Source organism: Hippopotamus amphibius, chromosome 6, assembly GCF_030028045.1.
Source record: "Hippopotamus amphibius kiboko isolate mHipAmp2 chromosome 6, mHipAmp2.hap2, whole genome shotgun sequence".
Classification (NCBI taxonomy): domain Eukaryota; kingdom Metazoa; phylum Chordata; class Mammalia; order Artiodactyla; family Hippopotamidae; genus Hippopotamus; species Hippopotamus amphibius.
In genome coordinates this window covers 135,876,540-135,896,886 of record NC_080191.1, presented here as the reverse complement: position 1 = coordinate 135,896,886, position 20,347 = coordinate 135,876,540, and the positions used below count along the sequence as shown (strand labels likewise).

The following is a 20,347-nucleotide window of genomic DNA, read 5'->3' as shown; positions in this document are numbered from 1 at the left end:
CTCATGCCCATGGTGACCTTCTCTCTTTTGACTTACTACAGCTCACGTTGCCTCTCTACTCCTCCACACCCGAAGTCCTGTCCTGGAGTGTTAGGTATCTTCTGTGTGCCCCTCCAGTCTCCCCCAAACTTGAGAGAGTTAATATTCAGAGCCTATGCCCTATGGAAGGAAAATAGAGTCTTAAAAGTGCTAATAAAAACTCCCACTTTTTCAGGCAAGACATATTTATACAAAGAGAAATTGATTCTTTGAGAGCAACTGTTGGCTTGAAAAATGTACATAAGGAGGTTCAGGCCCGTAATTAAAAACATGTGGTGTTCTGGTCAGTGTTGCCCCCTGCTTAGGGAAAGCTGAATGCAATTTCACCCCACCAAGGTAACCAGAGTTTTCATAAAAAACATGTATATGCTTTCAATCTAGGGAGGTCTATGGTGGTCACTCGTATAAAAAGAAAATCGGAACAACCATTTGTGGCAGTAGCTGTGGTTCTTGTTACTCCTCCCTGCGTAGGGAAGGAAGAGCTTCGGTTTTTTTTGCCCCTCTTCTTACTGAGGAAGTTAAGTCTGACATATGGTACCATTTATGTTCCATCTGCTGTTCATTTACTTCCACCATTTGTCCTTCCTTAAAGCAGCATTTATGGTGATGTGAAGGTCTGTGAAGGTATTTCAGGAATTTGTTTATCAGCAAAAGAGGTAGGTGGGAGACAACATTATCAGCTTCGGAGCCGAAGAAGCAGGCCCAGGGAGCGTGAGGCCCCAGGAGGGCTGGCTCTGCCAGTGTGGACAAAGGGGAAGGGGGGCAGCCCTGCCAGGAGTGTGAGCGACGCAATTACACTTTTGCCAGGAGACCAGGCCCCTTTCCTGTAACACAGCAGTGTTCAAAACACAAGACACAAAAAAGAGAAAATATTTTTCATCAAGCTCCTATGGCTTGGCTTCCCTTTTCAAACAAGACAGGGAACAGCAAAGCTTTAGCCTGGAGGAAAGGAAGACCTGTGCTGTGGGAGGAGAGGTGAGAGAGGCTTTACCCTAGATAGCCCCTTGTGGGAAGCGTGACAGCTAAGGATAAACCAGTTCTACTTGACCCTGATGACCCAGCTGTTTGCTATTTTTCATTCCCCAAAAGCTCCCTGTTCCTTTTTGGTATCTACCATAGTTGAACTCTGAAGTTGCTATTTGCATGCTATTTCCTGAGTTTTGAATACTTTTCAGTGTTTGTTAAAGGGGACACCGAAATTTGTTTTTTAGATCTCTGTGAAGGGTTGCTCAGCGATTATATGTCAACTCTGTTCTGGTGTGTCCCCACAGGATGTTACTCAGAGATATTAGCATACAATAATTCTTGTTGATTACTGTGCTATCACCAGTCCCAAAATATGTATTGCTTCTTGCTGGAGTAGAGTCAAAGGTAACCTGAAGGAAACACCTGCTGAGAGGCAGTGGGAGAGGGTGTGAAATAGGTGAGCTCTGGAGGCGGATACTTGTGTTTGATGCTGGGTTTACTAGCTGATCTTCAGACATCGTCGATGTCTCTGTGCCTCAGCTCCTCCATCTGTGAAATGGAGATGGCAAGGGACCTGCTTCACTAGAATGGGCAGACCCAATGAGGGGATGTGTAAAAAAGGATACTTAACCATTGCCCTGCTCTTCCAATGTCAAATGATGGTGAATGACAACGTCTTAACTTTTTCCCTTTCCAGACCCAGTAGTTCCATTTCATGGCAGGTACCCTCCCCTTAATCATCACTGCCAGCCCCCAGTACCTGCTCATGTTTCCAGAAAATAAAGTTAGCCTTGGACTTCCCTGGTGGTGCAGTGGTTAAAAATCCTCCTACCAATGCAGGGGACACAGATTTAATCCCTGGTCCGGGAAGATGCCACATGCCACAGAGCAACTAAGCCCGTGCACCACAACTACTGAGCCTGTGCTCTAGAGCCTGCGAGCAACAACTACTGAGCCTATGTACTGCAGCTACTGAAGCCTGCCTGGCAAGAGCCCATGCTCCGCAGCAAGAGAAGCCACCGCCCTGAGAAGCCCAGGCACTGCAGCGAAGAGTAGCCCCTGCTCGCCACAGCTAGAGAAAGCCCGAGCGCAGCAATGAATACGAAATGCAGCCAAAAATAAATTAAAAAAAAAAAAAAAAGCCTAAGAAAGGAGGAGCATGTTGTCGCTATAATTTTCATCCCTGATTCAAAGTGTTCTGATGACATTACTTTTTACATTTTTGTACTCTTTTATAATTTTCAAAGTGCTTTTGTAACTTGTGCCACATAGAGATGACTGTTTGTTAGGGTCTGGCAGTCTTCTAAGGCTGCTGCTCACCCGGTCTGCCCATTCTAGGACTGGGAATCTTGACTAATAATTTGAGGTCCATCTGAACTAGTCAGGGACAAAAAGTGCAAAGGTACCTTTAACTTGGAATTGGTACAGACCCTGGAAGGCTTGAGGAGGACAAAGCTATGGAATGTGAGGGCACTGCGTACAGTTTACCACACTCCAACACCGAATAACACACAGCTTATTGTTTTAAGACTCACCTCACTACAGAATTAGTGAAACCCTCGGCACCTTTGCTTGATTAAGGGAAAGTGCCTCTGCCCTGGTCTTTTTCAGATTCTGTTCTTTCAGTGCCGGGGCCAGTGCTTCTCAAACTTGAATGTGCACTGGAACACCTGGGGATTGGGTTAAAGTGCACACTCTGATTTGGCAGATCTAGGACGGAGCCTGAGATTCTGCATATCCAACAACCTCTAAGGTGATGCTGATCCTGCTGGTCCGGCAACCTCACTTTGAGCAGCATGGGCAGCACTTTTTGCTGGTCTTTTTCTGTGTCCCATTCCTTCTCGTGTTGGTTAAATGAAAAGTGAGCAAATGACTGAGCATCTGTATTAGAGTGATCGCTTCCTTGTATCAGGACTTTTAAACTTTTGTTCTATTAGCAGAAGATTCTCTCTCCATGTCTGCAGTTGCTCAGCATTCATACTTGACATGCAGAGATTTTTAAAAATCAACCATTTTCATATTCCTGTCCTTGTATGCTCGCACATTAGGGAGGGTTGCTTTTCTGTAGTCCACAATCTTTAGGATGCTGCAGAGGTGGGAGGGACTGTATGATCCTTCCTGGCTTAGAAAAGGAGAAGCTTATCTTCCAGATTTGGTATTACCTGTACAAACTGCCTTCTTTTGGCGTCAAATGTCCACATTGGGCAGTAGCCACCTAGGGTTTTACCATTTGACATTGTCATGCCCGTTCTGTATGGGCTACACTGTCAAATTCATTATTTTCTATAATGCTTTCAGCAATCTGGTGATACAGTATCATTGATCCCATTTTTAGATGATAGAAAAGTCATAAAGAGATTTGCCTGTCACTAACAAACAGGAGATTGGAGTCATAAGCCTAGGTATTTTCCCTGGAAAGCCACATTCAGTCTATTTCTACCATGCTCTCCTTTTGAAGCCCCTAAAAACAATCTTGTTGTGAATGAAATAAACCATGGAGTCATTTCATTTCAGCAAAGTTCTACATTCTGGTGCCCATATAACTGGGCACCTGCTGGTCTCTGCTCTTGCCCATTGAGGTGGTCAGAAGCAGAAGAGAGTACCAGGAATTTAGGCTCAACATTGTCCTTTCCATTAGTGTTCAAGTATAGCTTTTCCAGAGGCATTACCCATTTTAGTTCCAAAACAGATGACAGCGCTATGGAGCTAGGGGATCATCTCTATCATTCTTAGGATGATTGATGACCCAAGAAATTGCTGAAGAGTAAGGAACATAACACCCTAAGAATTTAGGGCTCCTGTGTGGATTTGATCCATTATGTTCTCCTGCTTCTCCTCTAACAAGCTCAGCTCTGCAGGATACATATCCTGGACATGGGATTTATAAGCCAAGCTCATCAGAAGTTAACTAATATTATTTTTCTTTGATTTAAGGAGCCAGGAATGGAGCTATATGTAATGAGGTGGATAGAACTACAGTCTGTCATACAGAGTGAAGTAAGTCAGAAAGAGAAAGACAAATATTGTATGCTAACTCACATATACGGAATCTAAAAATGGTACTGATGAACTCAGTGACAAGAACAAGGACGCAGATACAGAGAATGGACTGGAGAACTCGAGGTTTGGGAGGGGGCAGGGGGTGAAGGGGAAGCTGAGATGAAGCGAGAGAGTAACACAAACATATACATACTACCAACTGTAAAATAGATAGTCAGTGGGAAGTTGTTGTATAACAAAGGGAGTCCAACTCGAGGATGGAAGATCCCTTAGAGGACTGGGGCAGGGAGGGTGGGGGGGACTTGAGGAGGGGGAGTCAAGGAAGGGAGGGGATATGGGGATATGTGTATAAAAACAGATGATTGAACTTGGTGTACCCCCAAAAAATTAATTAAAAAAAAAAAGTCAAAAAAAAAAAAAAAAAAGGAGCCAGGAAGAGAGGCTGCCAATCTCTCCACCTCTGCCAGCTTTATAGTCTCATCTCCCAGCTTAGTGAGAGCAGTGAGCTGCCCAAGGACCAATTCGTTCCTGGGGGGAGTCCCGCTAACACAAGAGGGAGGTAATTAGGCCTTCCCCTGCGCCTCCTGGGTATCCCTAGAGATGCTTTTAAAAACTTTTACCTTGGCAACAGACACCAAAACTGTTCAGACTGGAAATCATCTGAGCCTCTTGTAATGTGGCATGTTGAGTTAAAGCCAAGTTAATATTTAGGGGATTATAGGACTCTGACAAAAATTTCGGTAAAATTACCTCTGGAGTTAAAAGTGACAAATGAAAAAAAGAAAAATAACAACCCGCCCACCCCACCCCCCCGCCCCGCCGCGTGAGCCCAATTCCCTGTCCCCTACCTCCAGCCCCCACAAATAAATGCACACAGGACCAGTGGCTCCACTTTCCACCCATACGTTCACATTTGTGCTGCATTTCTTTGCTCTAAAAGGAATGCAGAGTTTCTAACTAAAAGATTTTTATTTTTGAACAATTCTCTCCTATCTGTTTATACTAAATTTAAAAACCAAGAGGAGAAGTAAAGGAGCAGTGAATGTTTATTATAAACTCAAACTTCTATCTTCATTTTCTGACCTTTCAACCTATTGGAACCCAGGCTAATTCTCTGCCACCAAAACTCTGTGACACACCCAGATGGATTGATGGCCAGTAACAGAAAGTTCTCTCCTGTCCATCTTGTGGCTTTGGCTACCTTGGAGACTCTTCATTACCATCCCTATCCGCTGACTCCTGTGTTATACAGAGCTCCAAATCATAAAAACAAGGAAGATTGTGTATAAGAGAGAACGTTTTTGTGGTGAGAATCCTGTACTCGTCAGCAACACTCATCAGCCTCATGTTTAGAAGTCACTCTTCTGGCCCAGAAATTTTATTGTTGCCTCTTTACTTATTTGGCCCTTAGCAGATCTCTCTTTTCACTCCTACTCTTGCTCCTTGCTTCTCTTCACATTTTATATTTACCAAGTGACACTGCCCTATCCCCTACTCCCAATGGACTAGGAGAAGCAGCTGGTGCTTCACAGACATCTGGTAGACCTCTGGAAGGTTTTTTGTGGGTGCAGGGAGCAGGCTGGCTTCAGAGATGTAGGTGGTCTCAGTTCATTTATTCTGCAAACACTTCAGGTACCTGTGAGTGTTGAGCACTGTGCCAGGCATGGGGGACAAGGATGAGCATTATAGTTCCCTGCCCACCAAGCAGCAGGGATTTACCCAGGAATAGTTGCCAGATGAAATACAGGACATCCAGTTAAATTTCACATAAAGAACAAATAAATTTTTAGTATAGGTATATCATTTTAGTATAGTACAATACATTTTTTACTATGTCCCACTAGAGACATACCTATACTGAAAAAATATTTGTCATTCATCTGAAATTCAAATATGGCTGATGCCTTGTATTTTACCTGGCAGCCCCTGCCCCAGAGGCACCTGACCTAACCATCTTGGGTCAGTGGATGCCTAGGGATAACCCATAAGTTCTTTCATGCCTAGAGTCCCATCAGAGGAGTGCTGTAAGGCAATCTGAAGGTGAAGGAAGGCGTGCTCCCAGGTACTAGAGCTCTGACTCACACAGTCTGTGGTGCTTAACAGCCAACCCTTGGTGACTGGAGACAGGGCAGGGGAAGGGGGCTGAGTGACTGTTCTCTCCGAAGTCTGATGCCATAGCATGCTCCAGGGGACATCAGTACCTTCCAGAATATGGGATATTGATCTGCCTGTGCCTAGGCTACGTTAACACAATGCCTAGACAAGGACAGATAAAGCTTCCAGAGGAATAATAATAATAACAATAAAAATAAAAATGAATAATAATAATAAAATTTAACATCTCTTGACTTCCTGTTTTGTGCTAGGAACAGTGCTTCACACAGATTTTGTCATTTCAGCTTCCCAACAACCTTTTGAGTTAAGTATAGTTATTATCTCCATTTTATAGATGGGGAAGTTGATATGAAGAGGACAAGAAATAAAAGATCTCCATAAGTAAGAAAGTTTTATTTAAAACGGGGATATGTGTATAAAAACAGATGATTGAACTTGGTGTACCTCCCAAAAAATAATAAATAAATAAAATTTAAAAAAAAATCAGAAACTGATCCAATAAAATTATTGAGGAAGATTTACTATAATGGTGTGAAATTTGAAGTTTTTTGGAAGAAAATGCTATTATTTTAACTGTTATAACCTAGAGCTTTATGTAGAAAGAAAAAACTAGTAGATGCATGAGAAACTATACCTCTAACAACTTGTATGTTTTGAGATTTAAAAATTTGTTTAATGCTCAATATCTGATATGTGCATATTGGGGTATATACTTTGTGCTTTACAAATTTTAAGTTTTAATAATTCCAGCTTTAGGAATTTCTAAAATAAATTTCAAAAATAAAGGTATCTTTCATTTTTGAGATGTGATTAGGTTCCAAGGAATCAGAGAAATACTTTAGCTTGGTGACTATACATGGACTAACATAGATAGAAAATAAATAGCGCCCCCAAATATCTCATTTTGAGAGGGTTCATTGAATATTTTAAAATTAACCTCTGTAATCATCATGGTTTTTAAAATACCATCCAATGATAGCACTATCTTGGTTTTATTTGTAATAGGAGTAAAAATTCAGCTTTTAGAATCTTCTAGCTAGAAGATGTCAAAACCTCCCATCTGTTTGTGGGCAGCCAGTATCTTATATACATCAGAAAGGGAGACATGTTCAAGATGAGCGTTTATTCCCACGTACTGGTTCTTGAAATCTACTCATGTATGTTTCAGTCACGCATGGGATGGAAAATAAGTTTTTCATTATGTATGCAAAACCATAGGAAGCCTATAAAAATTATATTAAAAATGCATTTAAGGGACTTTCCTGGTGGTCCAGTGATTGAGACGCTGCACTTCCGCTGCGGGGAACGTGGGTTCGATCCTCGGTCAGGGAACTAAAATCCCGCATGCTGCGCTGAACAGCCAAAAAACAAAAAAAACAAAAAAATACCAGCTCCTCAATGTTGTTTGGATCTGATTTGAATAAACTAACTTAACTATATATATGTATATAATTTTTTTTAAAATGCAATTAAATTTTCTCATCAACAGCTTATTATACAATAAACAATGTCCTGTTAATTAACGGATAATCACTTTCCTTCTCAATTTTAACCATCAGCATCTCTCCCTGGGCTGGATTAATAGGGGTATTCCAACCTCTGAACACCCAAAACGGTGAACCCTCCCTCAAGGCCAGGACCCCTCTCTCAGCCAGCCAGAAAAGCTGCAGGATCCAACCCTTCAACAGTGCCCATCACAGACATGGGCCCAGAATCAGTGGAATATAACTGAAAAAAAAAAAATTGTCATCAGCCCCTCTGTGTTGGTTTTCCCTAAAAAAGCAGTGCCATTAAAAAAACCAAAACTGTATTTTTTCACCCTAACTTAAGAAATATGACAGATTTACTTTGACCCTTATGGAAAAATAGCCATACATTTGAAAAAGTCAGGATTTTTCTGTAAATTTGAAGCCCCTTTCCTAAACCTCTAGGAAGAATATGAAAACCAAGTAAATACACACAGACAACCAACAGAATTATTAAGCCATCTTGGTGAATGGATTTCTAGAGATTATTAACCCTTGTGTTTATAAGGAAAGAATTAATCCTAACCCCGTGTTATATGATTGATAGGGATTGTTAAATTGAAATTAAAGTATCTCTAGTCTGGCTCAATATTAGAAGGCAGGTAAGGGAAGATAAATGCATACTACTTTTCTGTAGTCATTCAGTATCAGTGAGCTATTTCTCAGTGAGCTATCAGTGAGCTATTTCTGCAGCTTATCTGTGGGGTCTTTATCTACGACACTGTGTTAGCCCTTAAAAGGGTAACAAGGTTATTACACAAATAGCCCCTGCCTTAAAGGAGGTAATTTTAATGACCCACAGAGCGTTTTATAAATTCCACTATAAAAGATATTTGGAATTATTAATGTTATTCATGGAAAGCCTTTTTCCTCCAACAAAATAAAATTCAGAAAGATTTTTCTTGCTTCATAAAATGGAAGCGTCCCACTGATTTCCATAAAATTAACAAAACCGTGAGTTTACACAGTCCATTTGGAATGTTCTTATTCTGATAACTTCAGTACAAACATATCAGCATATATAAGTTTTCTAGAAAATTCCTGGCATGAATTTCATATGAAAGCCATGCTTTGGAGAGCTAGATAAGAGTATGGTAGATGACCATAAAAACTGCTTTTCCTCCTCTGAATCCTTCAAAAACAATTTCTAATACAAAGTTGCCATAAACACCGATGTTTTTAAACTTCTGGCAGAATTCGCTGTAGAAGTAATTTCAAAGACCTATGTCCATAGTAATTACTCAATAAATATTTGTTAAATAAATTAAAAAAATGAGCAGGTACAGTTTTCAGTTTTGAATAAAAAGCAGTTAGAGAGTAACACTGTTCTGAAGGGTATATGTGATGAGCATCTAATGCAATGATTTTCATTCTTTTAGGAGAAAACCCAGTACCGAAATCGAATTTCTTGAGAAGCTGGAAGAAGCCAAGCTCACTGTAGATGAAAATGAAGACCATGAAAAGCTCCAAGTTAAAATACAGGTTTTTGAGGACAAAATAAATGCTAAGGGCAACACTCCCGGCTCTATTAGAAGATATAGTTTGGACCAAGTTTCTAAGGAAGAAAGAAAAGACATTAGATTTAATAGGTATAAATTTTCTTTGGCTTGTTTTTAGAATATGTACTTCATGTTTGCTGTTAGTTTGTTATCACACTTTTATGAAGTGGTTTTTAAATATCTTTAACCTATAGCAAAATTCATCCACAGTGCTCTCATTATCCAAAGAAGCTGCTATATTAAAAGGAGGATGCAAATAAAAATCACAAACCTATGGCTTATTTTTTAAAAATTCTTCTTGAATATAAATATGCTAATATTGAGAATGACCGTCAAAAGCTTTTCTTGATTGCTGATGAAAAAGCAGAAGCAAAAGTAGAAAAAAGAATATGAATATATAAGTTCACCATTTCCCAGCCAGTTTTGCCATGAAACTGATTTTTAAATCTTTGTTTTGGGTGGTAGCCTAGATCTACAAAGGTTTGGCTTATTACATAATGTGTATGTTTTATCGAATCTGTTAATAGCACCAATTTTCAGTTTCCCTCTCCAGAGGAAGTAACTTTTGCCCCAGTGTTATTTTTCCTTCTTTTCCTTGTCAGTAAACAGTAGCCCAACTTCTTTACCTGCCTCAGCCTTCCTTTTGTTTGTATTGTAGGTCAAAGAGTTTGGCTTTGCACACTGTGCTGACAAATGCCTTGAGTTCAGAGGATGGGGAAGCTGTAGAGAGTGGAGATACGCCAGCCAACATCTCTCTTTCAGAAACAGACCCACTTGGCCAAGGACATGACAGGTCGCCCTTTAAGGCAGACACTGATGGATCACAGCTGGTAAATTCTGCAGTTTCACACCCAAGTACTATACATATAGAATCTGAGAATTTGCCAGAAACATTTAAAGAAAACTGTCAGGAAGAAACTCCAGAGACAACCACAAGTCCTGTAGAATACCATGATAAGCTCTACTTGCACTTAAAGGAAAACCTCAGTAAAGTGAAAGCATATGCTGTGGAAATGGGAAAGAAGATTCCAGTCCCTGACCAGTGTACCATTGAAGGTAAGTGACCTGAACTCCCCAAACTTAAGAAATTTCAGGTATCACTAGAAACAAACAAACAAAACTCCAATAATATAAACCCTTCTGGATCTTTGCAAAATAGATAATTTGAAGATACCCTTACATTATTTTAATTGCTTTTCCCCCCCAATAAGTTCAGTCATCTTTTTTATTCCATTTGAATCTACCTAAGTCCACCAACTCTGATTTTTTCAAACCTTAAAATGTATTGTTTCTGGTTTCCCATCCCTAGTGTTCAGGAAAATTCTGGAAAGGGATCTGTGGCCCCAAAAACAGGCTCTGGGGTAGGTGTCCAACCAGAGGCATTTTCCATCCACATAATCATGCAAGAAAGCTATGGGCAGCATTGAGCTCCAAGAGATTTTCCTTCTAGTCATTCAATGAGCACTTATGAAGCAGCTACTCTATGCCAGGCACTGTGCTAAAGGTTCAGTTATGAACCAAACAAACGACGCACTCTTGGAGGTTAGACTATAGAAAGAAAAGATCAGAACCATAGTCAGAAGTTGATGTAGGTCAGGAGCCAGTGAGAACGTGAGCTAGTCAGAAAACAACTAACAAAGTAAGGAAAGAAGGTCAGGGCCGGAACTTCCCTGAGGTGCGTGATTTAAGGAGATGCCAAAAAAGCTCACTAAAATTTTAAGTAAAGTCAGAATTAGTAACAACGTCTCGCCAAGCCGTACTGAGCTGAGGCAAAAAGAGTAAGTGGTAATATTGATCATGTCTTTATTTACAGTTTTGATATTTTGTTTATCGTGGACTTTTTGTGTTAATTTTGATTTTAAAACATAATATTTATCTTGACTACTAAATTTTCTGATATTCCTTTAAATTCAGTGCCCTAGTCCGGGCCTCGGGAAAGCTGATGGTTGGAGACATAGGTACTAAAATGGCAGAGTGCCCTGGGCTGGCTTCCCCTGCTGGTGGTGGGTTGAGCAGGTGTGGATGGCTGAAGGCACTCTTGAGCTCATTAGGTCTTTCCTACAATCACTTTTAAACAGCAGCCATGTTCTTCCCTTGAGATTTAGATGAAGGTCCTTGCCCTCGTAGGACATGACATCTTTTCACAGGTTACAGCTCTCATAGAAAAAGCCAGGCAGCACCTCCTCCAGAAAGAAACACAGCTAAAGGGTAGCAAATTCAATTTATATTTACCCACCCACTGACTATCATCCTCTTTCATATTTAGATACTAGGAGGGTTTTTCCATACTCTACTTTCTATTCCCTTTTCCCACTCCAGATCAGAGGAAAGAGTGGATTCTCATGCTACCAAAGGGAAAGGGGGGTTTAAGCATTTGGTAATGACAAGTATTACTATTTAGCATGTTTGTATAGAGTCTAACATTTCCTTTTTTAAAAAATTGAAGTATAGTAGATTTACAATGTGCTAATTTCAAGTGTATAGCAAAGTAATTCAGTTATACATATGTTAATATATATATGTATGTATATATATTTTCAGATTCTTTTCCCTTATAGGTTATTACAAAATATTGAGTATAGTTCCCTCTGCTATGCAATAGGTCCTTGTTAGTTAGTTATTTTATATGTATTAGTGTGTGTATGTTAATCCCAAACTCCTAATTTATCCTTCCCCCCCTTCCCTTTGGTAACTGTAAGTTTGTTTTCTATGTCTGTAGGTCTGTTTCTGTTTTATATATAAGTTCATTTGGTATCTTTTTTTTTTAGATTCCACATATAAACAATATCATATGATATTTGTCTTTCTCTGGCTTACTTCACTTAGTGTTGGTGATCTCTAGGGAATCTGACATTTTCAAAAGTGTTCACATTAACTTATGGACTAGCCTTCTTAAAACTCTTTTTTAAAATGGTAACAATTAAGTAATGTTGCTCATGTTCAATAAGACTGAATTAACACAAACTCTTTACAATTGCATGTTTCACTAATAATCTACGTATTTAAGACACATGTTGGAGAGTTTAATATAAGAAAGGTTAAGTGAATTTCCTAGTTTGACAGAGGACATCTGTAGCAAATATAAAGTTAGATATATTTTCATCTACTGGAATAGTTGTTTTTTTTTAAGTTTAGTTTAAATCATTAAAGATGTGCTATATGGTGAAGTTTAATCTTGTGAAAATGTGAAAGAAATCTGGCAGAGTTACTCCAGGCATCTAGTTGTCAAAAACACATTTCTTATGGCCTTGAATTATTTTGGGAGTTTGAAAGTTAACCAGGTGACTTGGGATTTTTCCCAAAATATTGAATGAATCCATCATCTCTACTTAAAAAAAAAAAAAAGAAAAAGAAAAAAAAAGTTTTTTCTTTTCATGTTTTCTACTAAGAATGGCCTAGAACTGAGAAGGTGTTTTTTTTAAGTTGACATTTTGGATTCATTCACGCTTTTGTAATTTCCTGGAAGTTCCTGGGAAATTCCTTGCACCAAGATATGTGTAAAGGATTGAAGATTTATATGACTCACTGTAAATACATCCACTGAGAAAGGACTCGTGCTGACTGCAGGGGACACGTTGTTATTATTTCAGAGATTGTGTAAACCACTCAGCAAAATGCCAGCAAGTCATCTGGCCAACACAGTTTTGCTTGTTGTCATGAGCTCACTTGGCTCAACAATACTGTGTTTCTTTCCTTAAAAATTTATTGAAGAAAGATTTAGGCTTAGAATTTGTGTTCTGTTTAATGTGTTGTTGGTATAAAAGAGACGTATTTGGTCTTTCTTACTAAATTATGCAAAGTAATCAAGAAACAAAGAGAAGAACCATAAAAACCACTTCTACAACATGAAAGTTAAAGAGACAAATAAGCCAGCAGGAAATAAAAACAACAAAGTATTAAGACTAATTTTAGACTGATGTTACAAAGTCCATGCTAAAAGGGCATGACAAAACAATCCTTTAAAGAAGTTCTTTTGGTATTGGTTTGAATCCTATGAAAAAAACTGATGTTCAGCTTCCTTATTTTGACCGACAAGAACATCACTTTCATATGGCTCAACCTAATACTTCAGTAATAAAATATGTTGAAAGAACAGGAGCCTCACTAGTCACTGTGCAGCAGAATTCAGTATGTGGTGAATCAAGTCACAAATAGCATTCTCATCCTCAGTCAGCCATCTTATTACTGTATGATATTGATCACATTGGGGACAGGCAATGGGATGTAAATAGATCAGCACAAATCTATCATCATGTCTGGAAAAATTGTCAAACCCCAGTTCTTATTGAAGCTGGGTCAGCAGTTCATTTTGGGTATGAAAGAGCCTGTTATTCCCAAGTCAGTTATTCTCTCCTGGGCTCCATTGGCCTCTGGCATAGGAGCAGCTTTGCCAGCCACTGAAAGTTATGTATTCATATGCAGAGTGATAGCCTAATATCTGCCTGATTATATTTACATAAAAGACCAAAGGGATTCAATTCACCTGCCAAGGGGTATTTAAAAAATCTGAATCACTGGTATACATTTATGTGAACAAAAATGATCTAGAGGTTAAAAACAAAGCACATGATATTGAAATAAATCCTTGAAAATCTGGCCCATCACTGGATTTCTGTAAAGGAAGATATAAAATCTTACAGGAACCCATCAGTGCTGCTTTGGCTTGCTTTGAAGTATTTCCTGATTGGGTGAAAATTTATGCTATCTGTAGAGCACATCAGCAAGGCTGACTTGCAGAAAGCTAATTTTAAAACTGGTAATGTGGTCCTTTCTCTAATAGACCCACATGACTTGATTTTTCTTGGCTTGAACAGATATGAGAATATACAAAAATAAAACAAAGTTCATTGTAAATATCAAGAAGCGGGTACTGTTTTCATAATTAATTACAAATAAGTCTTCCTTATTGAAATTTTGCATGTGGTCAAGTCCAGCCTCATATTGAGATGACCAAGGAGGCAAAGCCCATACCAGTCCTTACCTGTTTGTCCTCAGCTGGTCCAGTCTGGAGGACACTGATCCACTTAATGGCCCTGGAGGAGCTCTCTTTCTTTCTTTTTTAGAATAGATTGGTTTAATCCTAGGATTAGGGTCATTTACCCATGGGGAGAGTTGTAAGATTTGCAGGTAGAGAAAAATCTTAAAGTTTTCCCACACAATTTGAGAGGGAAAAACAACAGATAGGAAGATATCACAAATTCCCTGGAGCCTCATATCATTGACGTGATCCACTGAACCCCTGTTTGGAGAACTCTTGTTACGGAAAAAAATTTCTAGAGAATTTTTCTTGGTGCTTTGGAATTTATCTCGGATTACCTACTTGCCAGTTCCCATTTCTCCAGAGTGGATTTTAATCAAAAGAACACAGATAAAATGGTGGTTGGGTTCTCCCCTTCACTTTCTCCTGCCACACATATCCTGATTTCTGTCATCTACATTGGCCCATGAGAAACATCCAAATAATATGGAAATAGGAAGATCTACAAGTCCTTTTGAAAAGATCCCTTCTGAACTCCTCTATTGAGTTAACATCAAATCACTGCCCTTGTTTGTCCCCAGCCAAGAGTAGCTACAAGGCCTAGACAGATACCACCTCACTGGTAAAGATGTTATGCACTTAAATCCACAACCTAACTTGTTGCAGAGTTCCACTAGAGGACATCAGATAACTTTGTTTCTCATTAATTGTATTTTCAAAACCTCCTCCTTGTTAAAAAATGAAAAGTTTTATTTTCTTTGCACATTCAAATAAATGACTAAAGAAAAACACCCTAACTGTGTATTGGACAAAGAGGTATGCTACTTATTTGCATCTTGGTTTACCTGATATTATCTATGGATGGGATGTTTATTCATCCAACTAGGAAGCAGTGCAAAGTTAAATGGGTAAGCACAGTTTGTATGGAAATATGGGAGAAATTATCTGCCTATAAATGAAATGAGTCAACTAAACTCTTGAAATGGTTAATTCCTCTAATATAATATCCATCTTGGGTATGTGTCTAATAGATTTTTTTTAATTTTATTTATTTATTTATTATTCTTGGGGGGTACACCAAGTTCAATCATCTGTTTTTATATACATATCCTCGTATTCCCTCCCTCCCTCGACTCCCCCCCCACCCTCCCTCGAGTCCCTCCCACCCTCCCCGTCCCAGTCCTCTAAGGCATCTTCCATCCTCAAGTTGAACTCCCTTTGTTATACAACAACTTCCCACTGGCTATCTGTTTTACAGTTGGTAGTATGTATATGTCTGTGCTACCCTCTCACTTCATCTCAGCTTCCCCTTCACTCCCCACTCCCCCCCAAACCTTGAGTTCTCCAGTCCATTCTCTGTATCTGCATCCCTGTTCTTGTCACTGAGTTCATCAGTACCATTTTTAGATTCCATATATGTGAGTTAGCATACAATATTTGTCTTTCTCTTTCTGACTTACTTCACTCTGTATGACAGACTCTAGCTCTATCCACCTCGACATATAGCTCCATCTCATCCCTTTTTATAGCTGAGTAATATTCCATTGTATATATATGCCACATCTTCTGTATCCATTCATTTGTTGATGGGCATTTAGGTTGCTTCCATGTCCTGGCTATTGTAAATAGTGCTGCAATAAACATTATGGTACATGTTTCTTTTGGGATTATGGTTTTCTCTGGGTATATGCCCAGGAGTGGGATTACTGGATCATATGGTAGTTCTATTTGTAGTTTTTGAAGGAACCTCCAAATTGTTTTCCATAGTGGCTGTACCAACTTACATTCCCACCAACAGTGCAGGAGACTTCCCTTTTCTCCACACCCTCTCCAACATTTGTTGTTTCCAGATTTTGTGATGATGGCCATTCTGATCGGTGTGAGGTGATACCTCATTGTGGCTTTGACTTGCATTTCTCTGATGATTAGTGATGTTGAGCATCTTTTCATGTGTGTGTTGGCCATCTGTATGTCTTCTTTGGAGAAATGTCTATTTAGGTCTTCTGCCCATTTGTGAATTGGGTTATTTGCTTTTTTGGTATTAAGCTGCATGAGCTGCTTGTATATTTTGGAGATTAATCCTTTGTCCATTGCGTCATTGGCAACTATTTTTTCCCATTCTGAGGGTTGCCTTTTAGTCTTGTTTATGGTTTCTTTTGCTGTGCAAAAGCTTTTAAGTTTCATGAGGTCCCATTTGTTTATTCTTGATTTTATTTCCATGATTCTAGGAGGTGGGTCAAAAAGGATCTTGCTTTGTTGTATGTCATAGAGTGTTCTGCCTCTGTTTTCCTCTAGGAGTTTTATAGTGTCTGGCCTTACATGTAGGTCTTTAAGCCATTTTGAGTTTCTTTTTGTGTCTGGTGTTAGGAAGTGTTCTAATTTCATTCTTTTACACATTGCTGTCCAATTTTCCCAGCAGCACTTATTGAAGAGGCTGTCTTTTTTTCCACTGTATATTCGTGCCTCCTTTGTCAAAGATAAGGTGCCCATATGTCCTTGGGCTTACCTCTGAGTTCTCTATTCTATTCCATTGATCTTCCTTTCTATTTTTGTGCCAGTACCGTACTGTCTTGATGACCGTGGCCTTGTAGTATAGTTTGAAGTCAGGAAGCCTGATTCCACCAACTCCATTTTTCCTTCTCAAGATTGCTTTGGCTATTTGGGGTCTTTTGCATTGCCATACAAATCATAAGATTTCTTGTTCTAGTTCTGTGAAAAATGCCATTGGTAATTTGATCGGGATTGCATTGAATCTGTAAATTGCTTTGGGTAGTACAGTCATTTTCACAATGTTGATTCTTCCAATCCAAGAACATGGTATGTCCCTCTGCCGAGACCAGCTCGGCGACTCGAGGTGAGTGACGGGTGCCGCAAGCTTGAAGAAGACACAGACACAGACTGAAGAGAAAAGTGGGACCGGGGGGCTCAAGACCTCTCGGATCAAGAGCCCTGCTGACTCATCCCAGGCTGCTTTTATTGAGTTCGTGGGCTAACATTCTCAGGTTACACTCATAAACAATCAAAGGCCTCACATGACTGAGGCAATCATCCTTGTTTGCCTCCTGGGTCCGAGCTGAGCAGGTGTGGATTTGAGCTGGGTGTGGAGAGCAAAACAGCCCTGGGGGCAGGAGACCTCTCTCAGATATTGGGGGTCTGTGCCCCACCCGTGTTGGCCCCTCTGCGACTGTGCCTGTCTTAGGTTGTTCCTCCCTTGAGGAATCTTACCCGTCTCTGGCTAACCAGTCATCCTCCAGGGCCAAACACGGTGATATAAGGAAGGCTCTATGCACCACCCCTGTTGGCCCCTTTGCGGCTGTGCCTGTCTTAGGTTGTTCCTCCTCTGAGGAATCTTACCTGTCTTTGGCTAACCAGCCATCCCTCAGGACCAAACAGGGTGATATTAGTCTCCACGCCCCGCACCCTCAGCTCCTCCACTGCTCAAGCAGGACATTCTGAATCCCATTGCTCGGCCCACATACTTCAACACTTTCAATGCTTCAAAAAGGTTCCAGAATGTCTTCCCACATCCCTCCATCTGTTTGTATCTTCTTTGATTTCTTTCATCAGTGTCTTAAAGTTTTCTGCATACAGATCTTTTGCCTCCTTAGGCAGGTTTATTCCTAGGTATTTTATTCTTTTGGTTGCAATGATAAATGGGAGAGTTTCCTTAATTTCTCTTTCTGCTCTTCCATTGTTAGTGTATAGGAATGCAAGAGATATCTGTACATTAATTTTGTATCCTCCTACTTTACTAAATTCATCGATTAGTGCTAGCAGTTTTCTGGTAGAGTCTTTAGGGTTTTCTATATATAATATGATGTCATCTGCAAAGAGTGACAATTTTACTTCTTCTTTTCCAATTTATTCCTTTTATTTCGTTTTCTTCTCTGATTGCTGTGGCTAAAACTTCCAAAACTATGTTGAATAGTAATGGTGAGAGTGGACATCCTTGTCTTGTTCCTGTTCTAAGAGGGAATTCTTTCAGTTTTTCCCCACTGGGAACAATGTTGGCTTTTGGTTTCTCACATATGGCTTTTATTATGTTGAGGTAATTTCCTTCTATGCCCATTTTCTGGAGAGTTGTTATCATAAATGGATGTTGAATTTTGTCAAAAGTTTTTTCTGCATCTATTGAGATGATCATATGGTTTTTATCCTTCAATTTCTTGATATGATGTATCACATTGATTGATTTGCGTATATTGAAGAATCCTTGCATCCCAGAAATAAACCCCACTTGATCATGGTGTATGATCTTTTTAATGTGCTGTTGGATTCTGTTAGCTAGTATTTTGTTGAGGATTTTTGCATCTATATTCATCAGTGATATTGGTCTGTAATGTTCTTTTTTTGTGACATCTTTGCCTGGTTTTGGTATCAGGGTGATGGTGGCCTCTTAGAATGAGTTTGGGAGTGTCCCGTCATTCCTTGTAATTGGAACTGATGTCATTATACTTAGGACCATCTTTTCTCTACTAAATCTACATCATTTTTTTCTAAGTTCTTCTAAAAAGAACCTTGAAAATATTTAAATAAAAGCTATCTTTTCCAGTAAAAGTAGACAGTTAAGACTATTCCTATATCCCCTATCATGTCTTTCTACTGAATTTTTATTTTACAGTCACACCAGTTCATAAATACCCTGGGGTTTTGTGTTTGTTTGATTGATTTTTTTTTTTAACAAAGCCTTTGAACTCTTAAAAATAATGGAATCTATAGTAAAAGAATCAAGACAAGCATAGACATCCTTTATATTCTTACAACATTGATATTTTACAACCTCTCCATAATTCCAATGTCAAATGTACATTGAACACTTAAGATGTTTGTTAACACTTCCAGAAATTTTGTCATGGTTAACTTTGCATTCCCTGGACTATTGTGGATTTTTAATTTATGTGTGACAGCAAGAAGAATTATTCTGACTTCTTAAAGTAATTCAGTAAGTATATAAATTAAAGGGGTTATTTGAGGATTTAAAGCACTAAAACACGAAACAATTTCCAAAGCAAAGAATCAAATGATAACATATTGCCATCCATGGTTTGTTAAAGTGTTACCCGTGAATACCTTTAATGTAAATTATAGTGCCCTAATGGGTAAAGGTGCCTTTTTAAGTTCAACTTAGAAATTGCTTTTTCAAACTCTTGGGGCTTTGGAAATTCTCAAGTGCTTTTTAGTCAAGCATTGTTATTGTTAACTTTCAAACTCATGCACATTTTAAGGAAATGTAATCCATGTGTTTCAAATCCATTTTCACTTTATGCATCAAGATATGGTTTGGTAAACTCTTCTGATCCATATGAAGTATTTTACTGATAATAGAAATCTCATCAAGAAACTTTTGCTGATAGTAAGAAAGGTACCCAGATTGCTGAACTGTTGACCCTACTGACTTTTGAAGACAAAAATCTTTTTCTGGGTTTGGTCACACTCTTTTTCTTCCATCTCAGTTACCATTAAAAAACAAACAAACAAAAAAGGCATAACTTGACATGGAATCATAGAATCAGCTGGTTGTAGGCAAGGTTTGTACAGGGAAATATAAATGAATTGGCCGTTCTACTCAAGGTGGGCTTGGAACCACCCCTATGATAAAGTAATGATTAGGTACAATAAATCAGTTAAAGTGTCTGAGAAGAATTCCCCTTCTTTTTTCCAGTCCAAGGCCTATACCACCACTATCACCACATTCTTGGGGGGAGCCTCAAATAATTTCTATTAGCAAATCATTCATTTGTGTTCTCCTCTTTGTCCCTTTCCGCTAAACAGAAAGGGCTGACATTGTCCAGATAGTTGAGGGTCTGGAGACATAAGAACTTAAAGGGTGGTGTGGGGGTGGGGTGTCCTCAGTGAATATCCCCAGTAACCCAAGAGCAAGTGGAGCCCTCAGATGCCTTTATACCTGCTCATTCAGTGCAGGGCCCAGTGTTTGACAGCACCAGCCCAGGACAATGGGCAAGGTTGACATCTTTGGTGGGCAGCTGACCAGGGAGAGAAATCCATTGCAGCAATGAGTCCAGCTGGAGTCAGCCCTTGCAGCCAGCTTCGGCCTTCTCAGGTCACAGATTACTTCCTTCCTCAGATGAATGATCTTCCAGAAATGCTTCTTTGTGCCCTGAAAAGGGGATTCCTGGAGCCTTTCTCTACCCTTGCATGAAGTTCCCAGCTGGGTAAGCAGAAGCCCAGGTCACCAGCTATGGGCTTCTCAGCCCATGGGGGCC

General features: G+C 39.4%; 1 protein-coding gene across 2 annotated transcripts in view; it reads left to right on the top strand.

Annotated features, from left to right (window-relative positions):
* VEPH1 (ventricular zone expressed PH domain containing 1) overlaps positions 1 to 20,347 on the top strand; it is a 199,328-nt gene that overhangs the window by 104,848 nt on the left and 74,133 nt on the right. For both annotated transcript variants that reach the window (XM_057738903.1, XM_057738902.1), the window contains exons 7-8: positions 9,026 to 9,235; positions 9,804 to 10,201. In XM_057738903.1, the coding sequence (XP_057594886.1) occupies positions 9,026 to 9,235; positions 9,804 to 10,201 (608 nt within the window). The remainder of the gene's footprint in view (positions 1 to 9,025; positions 9,236 to 9,803; positions 10,202 to 20,347) is intronic.